Source organism: Glycine soja, chromosome 12 (assembly GCF_004193775.1).
Source record: "Glycine soja cultivar W05 chromosome 12, ASM419377v2, whole genome shotgun sequence".
NCBI classification, from domain to species: Eukaryota; Viridiplantae; Streptophyta; class Magnoliopsida; order Fabales; family Fabaceae; genus Glycine; species Glycine soja.
The window spans coordinates 56,506-64,799 of record NC_041013.1 but is presented as its reverse complement, the minus strand read 5'-3'; the positions used below and the strand labels follow the sequence as shown (position 1 = coordinate 64,799).

General features: G+C 32.2%; 1 protein-coding gene across 1 annotated transcript; it reads right to left on the bottom strand.

Moving 5' to 3' along the window:
* Window positions 1-2,099: 2,099 nt before the first annotated feature.
* LOC114378178 (50S ribosomal protein L18-like) lies at window positions 2,100-3,455 on the bottom strand. Its single transcript, XM_028336725.1, has 2 exons — window positions 3,206-3,455; window positions 2,100-2,695 (listed from the first exon to the last, which is right to left on the bottom strand). Exons 1-2 carry the CDS (start codon window positions 3,401-3,403, stop codon window positions 2,300-2,302), a joined length of 594 nt encoding a protein of 197 aa, XP_028192526.1. The 5' UTR covers window positions 3,404-3,455; the 3' UTR covers window positions 2,100-2,299.
* Window positions 3,456-8,294: the final 4,839 nt, after the last annotated feature.

Here is an 8,294-nt window from a genome sequence, read left to right as displayed (position 1 = left end):
TTATTGAACAAGTCCTTTAATTAAATTATTTACCCAAATGCAACCTTTATACGTCGTCTTGAGTTGAGTTCTTGTGTAAGCCATGCTAAATGGGTAAAAAAGGATATAAAAAAACAAAATCTTTTATGCTTGATTGAGCTTATCTATTCTAATATATGATGCCAAAAGTTGGATTTGGTGTTTGATCTCAGCCACCATATGAATGTAAGTAAACTTTTTTAATTGAGGTACTTATGAAAATGCTGAGAGCATTGAACTTATGATCAGGTACCTATCTAAAAATTTGTTCTGACAATTCCAACTAGGCACGGCTTCATGAAAATACCCTTGCTTTGATCTTTGATTCATCGGAGTGTATGCTGTTAAAATTGTCATTGATTAGTTGAAGTAAAGTATAGCTATACTGTAATGAAATGCAGCTAAAATGAATCTGGGTATATGTTTATCGCGTATCTATTTGGAACTGTCCCAGTATGATTATCTGGAACTGCATTTGAACACATATAGTTCTTGTGAATTTTTGTCTTAAAACTGATAATTGTTAAGCAGTTGGTGGGGGATGCTTCCAGGAACATGGGCTTATGTTAGTGCTGGTGCTTTTGGAAGAGCAATAATTGTGAGTTTGCACTTGTTTTTCTCCCAATTCTTTTTTACTCTTGGTTATTCAATCATCATTGGAATTTTTTTTGCCTTTCCATTAGATTCATGTTTATGTTTTCTTCTTTTCATCTTTTTCTGTGTTTGTTTCGTGGGAGGGGTATGAGATGATGAAAGAAATGGATGATGCTTAAAGACATTTTGACAAACTGTTAGGTATTGTTTCTAATGAAAATATTACTGGAATTTCTATTGGCAGTTTCATGAAAGCTTACTACAACGCCAGTTTTAGATAACTTTGGCAGAAACAAAGGAAAACTGAGAAGGTTAGGGCAATGAGGAGGATGCAATTGGTATATTCATTTTATTTGGGGGATTAATATGGTCAGTGTCAATCATGTGTTGTAAGATCAGATTGTTCTGGGCTCTAGTTTATGAAGAAACCATTGCTGTTGATATTAGTGGTTGCTAGCTGATACTTTATGTTAGATGACATCCATGATTGCAAGAGATCTCTTAGGTGGCGTTTAGTATATGGAACAAGGTTATCAAATCGAGATTTGAATTGTGAATCATTGACCTATTTTTTGAATCGTGAATCATAATTTGTATTAAATGTAAGATTCAAAGACAATGAAAAATTACTTCAAATATATCATATAGATGATATGTGAACTAGAAATAGTTAAAACAAGTCAACTAGAAGTCTTGTAAACAAAAAAGAAGTAATTTGTGAATTTGTGAAGCCTTTATTTTAGAAGAATGCATGCATTGAATGAGTAAGTGACAAATAAAGTAGTGAAATAATCAAATATGATGAGCAAGGGCGTTGGCCGGTCGTGTATGCTAAACGAGCTTTCCAATTCTTCCAACTTTTCTTCAAGTTTTTTCTTCCAGTTATTTCATCAGTTTTTCAATTATTCAGTAAAAATTACAAGGATATTAATTTCTTCACTATTTCATAAAAAACAACAATAAAATAAAAAATTACAATCATTCTTAATTAGAATTAACTATCAAATTAACTCAAATTTCAGTTAGTTATTACTGAATAATTGAAAAAAATTAAAATTTCCACTGCGCAGTGAATTGTGTTAGAAAGACTATATTAAAAGAGTATTAACAACATTTTCCATCTTACTTCCGCCAAAAAAAAAAACATTTCCCATCTTACTATTTATTTTAATATTTTTTGAATTTTTATCAAATAAGATTTAAATTTATATAAAATTGATTGAATGATAAATTTAGAAAATTAAAATAACTGAACTCAATTTTTTTTTCTTCAAAGCAAACCCAATCCTTTTTGCAAATCCAGAGTGTTAACATAGGCAAAACCCCAAAAACCGGAATCCTTTATTCTCTCTCACCTCCTTACTATGAACAACTAATGTGTTTGAATAACACCAAAAACCAATTCTATCCCACAGAATCATGGTAATGTGTTTGTTTGGCATTTTACCTTCACCATGAATAAAAAAGAAATTGACTCAGCTAATTCAAACACACTATAAATCAACAATCAAATTGGGCCTGTACCTACCAAAATAACTCAACACGAAAACATAAAAACTAGAACAATTTAATTCATCAACTAGCAAATTAATGCACAAATGAAGCATAAACAATCAAATAGAATTCGTAACAACCCATGCAAGGAGACTGGCTACATTAAAACAGGCTAATTTGATAGGAAATGAGCTCAAGCAAAAATAATCCCGTTTTCCTTAATAGTATCAAGAACGATCCCTAGTCTGCCTTCAATCCTTTCATCCTTTCTAGGTTCATAGGCTACTGCATATACATCAGCTTCCATTGATCGTTGAGCAATAAGGTTTCCAACAACTCTACAAGCGTTATGATCTATCAAGGATGGAAGGGAGTTTCGAAGATCCTTGGCGTTTGTGGTAGCAACACATATCACTTTGCTGGTTCCTCGGTGTACCACTTTTGCATGAATAAATCTTTTGGAGAAGAAAACATTTAATAAGAATGGTCTCATGTACATGTCTGTCCTCTGCTTCCACGATTTCCTGTTAGGTTTCTTTGCAGCTTCACCTCGAGATCTTCGGGTCCAGGCAGCTCGAATGAAGGAATCCTGCAAATGCAAATGTAAATGTCAAGGAAAGAATATTAAGAACAGAACTGCAACTGATTTCTTCATGTCCAAAATGTTTAGATTTCATAATTCAAAAAAAAGAAATCAAGTCCAAAGGTATTAAGTACAGGCAATTCAGTGCCATGATTACAGCAGGTACAACATAGGAAGCATCACGCATCAAAATTATCTTTCTGAGACAGAGCTATGTGATAATGAATGTGGCAATTGGAAAAAGGCCACTAGCCTTGGCTTTGGAATGAAAGGTAAAAAGGTGCGTTAAAGAAAGCGTGGAAACGTTAGGTTAGGTGTGAATATTGTTACCGTGAAAGAAGTTTAGGTTCCTCTTTCTACAGTATTCTAACAGTAACAGAAGGAGAGATGAAAATTGAGTCTATCCATTCATTCCCATATCATCTCACCGTTTACTTCTAACCTCAAATCAGACAGACTAAAGTGAATTAGAAGCGATAATTAAAAAGATAAAGGAAGGAAAGCAGTTACACTTACATCGGAACGTGAGGGATTGGGAGGGTTTATTCCGGAGGAGCGAGAACGAGAAGCACTTAAAGTTAAAGTGGGAAATGAAGAAAGCCATGAAAATGAAAGCGAACCAGGAATGGGAGTGCCAGTGCGAGACGGTGGAAGTCGAGGCAGCGGAGTCGAAGAGGAGAGCGACGCACATGCTGTTGCGGAAGACCAACCCATCTTCCTCTTCCTTACTCTTAGCCCTTTACTTTACTTTTCTCAATCTTTTAGCTTTTATTTTATTTTTGGATAAATAGTTTTTTTTCTTTCTTAATCCTCATGTTGAGAAAAATGAGCTTTGCATTCCAATTAGTAAATATTGAGCTCAATACGGAAGGGGATAATACAAAACACCCTCCCCGTACCCTAGTTAGCAAATACTAAAACATCAATTTGGTCTTCAAATTATATTAAAAAATTTAACTTGATCTCCAAAATTTTTAAAAATTCAATTTAATGTTTAAATTATTTTAAAATAGATCAATTTGGTCCTTTCCTACTAGGATAGCAAATTCCAATGACTTTTGTTTACAAAATAGTGGCGATTAAAAACCTTTAATGTATGTGTCCTAACAATATTGTAAACCCCACCCCACCCCCACCGGTGTTGAAATCCTTCACACCACCACACCTCTTCACTTGTGTCTAAACCCCACACCTCCACCACCGCCACCATGTGTGGTGCAACCGCCATTGCCCTCGCCCATAGTTGGTTCTCGCCGTTAAATTTGTGAACTTGCTTTAGCTTAGGGGTCTGACACTCACTTCGTTTCTTGCTTGGTTATGTGCCTCCAAGAACTCCAAGAGTAATCGGGTTGTTGTAAGTTCTATATCTGATTTTGTGGTTTGATTTTTTATTTTGATTATCTTCTATTGTTGGTCTAATTTTGTTCGAAAGTCAGGATTTGGGATGGATCGTGCGATGTTAGATTTGGGTTTGTATGGTCATGGTTGGATGTTGTGGTGGTGTGAGACAGCATGACAGTGGGCGGCAGACCTGGGTGGGTGTCAACATCTGGGTGTTGGTGGTGGATCTAGGTGGGGTCATGTGATGTTAGATTTGGGTTTGTATGGTGATGGTTGGGAGTTGTGGTGGTGTAGGGTGGGGCGGCCGCGGGTGGCGAACCTGGGTTGATGTCAACATTTGGGTGTTGGTGGCTTATCTAGGTGGGGTCGTGCGATGGTAGATTTAGATTTGTATGATGATGGTTAGGAGCTATGGTGGTGCGGGGTGGGGCGGCTACGAGTGACAAACTTGGGTGGGTGTTAACATCTAGGTGTTGGTGGCATATCTAAGTGGGTTTGTGCAGAGGGTGTCGTGTTGGAGATGGGTGGGAATTGTTTTTGTTGCTTTTGTTAATAACAAATATAAAGTCTTAAAGAATGGAAGAGAATGCACGGTAAATTGAGACTACATTAATCAAATATGAAGTAGTGTATCAAACATAAAAAAGAACTGCTAACAGGGAGATAAAATTACTAATAGATCATACCTAAAGAATAGGACTAAAATAACTTTATCCTATACATCAACATGATTTTTATTTTTTCTAAAAAATAACATAAAAATATGATTTATCATAGTTTGTTAGATAGTTCTTACTGTCACACTTTTAACACTCCTCCTTAACTTTGGAACTGCAAACTCCAAGCTTTTGTCTCAAGAATTTAAATCTGGCTTTTGAAAATGCCCTGGTCAAAAGTCAGCACTTTGATTCTCTGTTTCGCAATACAGTAACTTCACTTCTTCTTTCCTTTGAACTTCTCTTAGAAGAAAAAGCTTTATCTTGAAATGCTTTATTTTGCCATGAAACACCGGATCATTAGCAATTGAGATTGCAGCTTGGTGGTCCACAAAAAATTGTGTGCTTTCTTCTTGTTCTTTATGCAAATCTGTCACGATTTTCTTGATCCAAAAAGCCTGATTCACTGCAACAACAACAGCTACATACTCTGCTTTTGCAGTTGATTGAGCTACAACTTTTTGCTTTTTAGAACACCAAGAAAAACTTCAAAACCAAAAGAAAAACAGTAACCAGAGGTGTTTCTCATGTCATCAATACAACTTGCCCAATCACTATCAGAGTATCCATGAAGCTTAAAATTATGAGAATGAGAGTACATCACACCATAGTCTAAAGTGCCTTTAATATATCTAACAACTCCTTTGGAAACTTGAAAATGTACTTCACTAGCACAATGCATGAACCTTGAAAATACACTTACTACAAACAAAATGTCAGATCTGGTTGCAATAATATACATTAAGCAACCAATCAAGCTTCTATAATGCATTTCATCAACTTTATCAACTCTATCATCCTTGCTAAATTTCTCATTTTGGTTCATTAGAGATGTAGTGCTTTTGTAGTCCTCCATATGAAACTTCTTGAGTATTTCCTTTGCATATTTCTTTTGGCAAATGAAGATTCCATCATGCTCTTGTTTCACCTCCGTTCCCAAAAAGAAACTCATCAAGCCAAGGTATGCCATTTCAAATGCTTTAAGCATTTCAGCTTTAAACTCCTTTATGAGTTTCTCATCATTTCCTGTCACAAGAAAATCATCAACATAGACAACAATAATGATTAAATTTGCATCTACCAACTTCACATATAATGCAGTCTCACTTGGACTTTTGACAAATCCAAGATCTTGAAGATGATCATCTATCCTGTTGTACCAGGCACTAGGAGCCTATTTAAGACCATATAAGGTCTTTTTCAATTTTTAAACTTTTTCCTCCGGTCTATCATTAAAGTATTATTCTTATGTTCTCATTCTTAGAGTCATCAAGTACATTATTCTAATGTTGACTCTAAAACAACTTTATGCTTATGCTATCTACTCAATGTAGCCTTTGATAGATCTTCTGAGTAAGACCTTCTTGTCTTTGCAACATAGTAAGATTGAGATCTTCAGAGGGAAGCACTAACTTCATTAATAGATGTGCTTCTTTCAAATATTGTAAAGCTTCTCTCTTGGAAGCATGGTTGAGACATTCATTTTAAGCTTGTTCTAAACTTATCAGAACACTTGTTATGTTCTGCTCTTTGTATATCTTTCATTTGCAAATATGTTGGCTTGTATAGTTTTCCTGCATTTGATGTTGTGCTTTGAGATAGTTCTTTGATGTAGATGGAAAGCCACTGAATGTTATTCTTATAGGAATACTTTGATGAGATGACATGACAAACTTGTATTCTAAACATTTTGGTGTGAGCTTGTTGTAGCATGTTATGGTCACTACTGTTATTTTTTTTTTCTTTGACCCTTTGAGAAGCCAAACTAGCTTTTGATGTCTTCGTGAAAGTTGTTGAGAGTTCTATCTTAAGCATTCAGGTACTAGTCTTATGTCATTTGGACCACTACAATATAAATGTTAACTCATTAGCAAGTGCACCAAATTTTGTCTCAAGTAGTAAAATTTACTTGAAAATCCGAGTATCGAATCCACATAGACTTTGTTTGTATTTAAGTTGATGTGTACCCAATTTGTAAGCAAGAGATAAGGAATTGTAATGGAAAGAACAAAGAAAGAATTATAAAATAAAAGACAAGTAAAATAACAAGATAAAATGCAAATGATAACTTTAGAATTTAAATATGTTGGGATCTAACATGCCTAACCCCCTGATGCAATATTAATATGTTTCTCTATTTAATATTATTCTAATTTCCACCGACATCTACTAAAATACTCAATCCCGATCCCTCATGATAAAGAACTTAATTTATCTATTTCCTTTATAGAGATAGAACAATAAATTGTATGAAGTTTGGAGATGTATGCATAGACAAAACAAGATCAGTATATTCCTAACAATGAGTTGTTTAGATACTCTTTCCCATATTTATAGAAATTAAACTGTTCCGAATGTCTAACCCCTAGATAGACTTTAGTGTATTCGATGAAGAACTATGAATCTCGATATGTCTTTCTCATTTAATTATTATAAATCTAAAATATAAAACATATGTTCACAAAAATTATTCATTATAATATTTAATTATAATACAATTTATATAATAAAAATATTTATTTATAATAAATTTTAGTTGTATAAAAGATTTTTTTTATGTGCAATGCATAAGCTAAATATATGATAAATAATTTATTTTGTGATATCAAAATACTTTATTTTATTTTGTATATGATAAATATTTTATCTATAATTATATATAAAAGGAATATAGTGTTTTGATGTATTTTATTCCTATAATTAGATTTATAAGTTACTATTTTATCCCTATTACTATCTTTACAAACCACTCATTAACTTCTATTTTTTTCTTCTATTTTTTTAAAAATATGAAAAAATTAGTTAGGCACGGAGTATCTATTTTTTCCTTAGTATATGATAGAATAAGAAAAATATTTAAAAGTATTTTAATTGATTTTTTTAATAAAAAACTCTCATTATAAATAATAATAAGTGTTTCTCTCTCTCTTGCTAAAAGCAAACATCTCCATTGAAAACTATGAAAAATAAGTATTTTTTATGTATTATTCTCTCCATCCTATTAAAATTGTTGTCCTAAGTTACACAAATAAATTAAAATTAATAAATAAACAAAAGAAAATATTTTTTTTACAAAATTAACTTTATCATTATTAATTCATTTATCTTTGTAACCCATATAATCAATATCATAAGTGGAAAAAAAATTAATGTTATAGTGTAAAGTTAAAACACCAATTATTTTAGAATATAATTTTTTTATACGATAATTATAAAATAGAGAAACACAGAATTATCATTTCCTGCAGGTGTAAACATGGATGACTAAGATAAGATCATTTGTGTATTTTTTTTTTAATTATTGAGATAAATGTTCATTATATATATACATGTAAAATTATAATAATAAATATTTTTATAACTTATGTCTTTAATTTATGATAAATATTATAATATAAAATTATTTTTAATTATTGATATTTTAAAAATAATATTAAAATTTAATATAAAAATAAAGATAAAAGTGGCATATTAAAAAGATTAAGTAAAATCTTTAAAAATATTACGGTTGAAATTTGAAAACAAAATTCCTAAAAACACTCTTAGTT

Coding starts and splice junctions, on each gene's coding strand:
- LOC114378178 (XM_028336725.1), bottom strand. CDS start 3,403: ATGGGTTGGTCTTCCGCAACAGCATGTGCGTCGCTCTCCTCTTCGACT. Junction 2,696..3,205: donor CCAATCCCTCACGTTCCGAT/GTAAGTGTAACT, acceptor TTGCATTTGCAG/GATTCCTTCATTCGAGCTGC.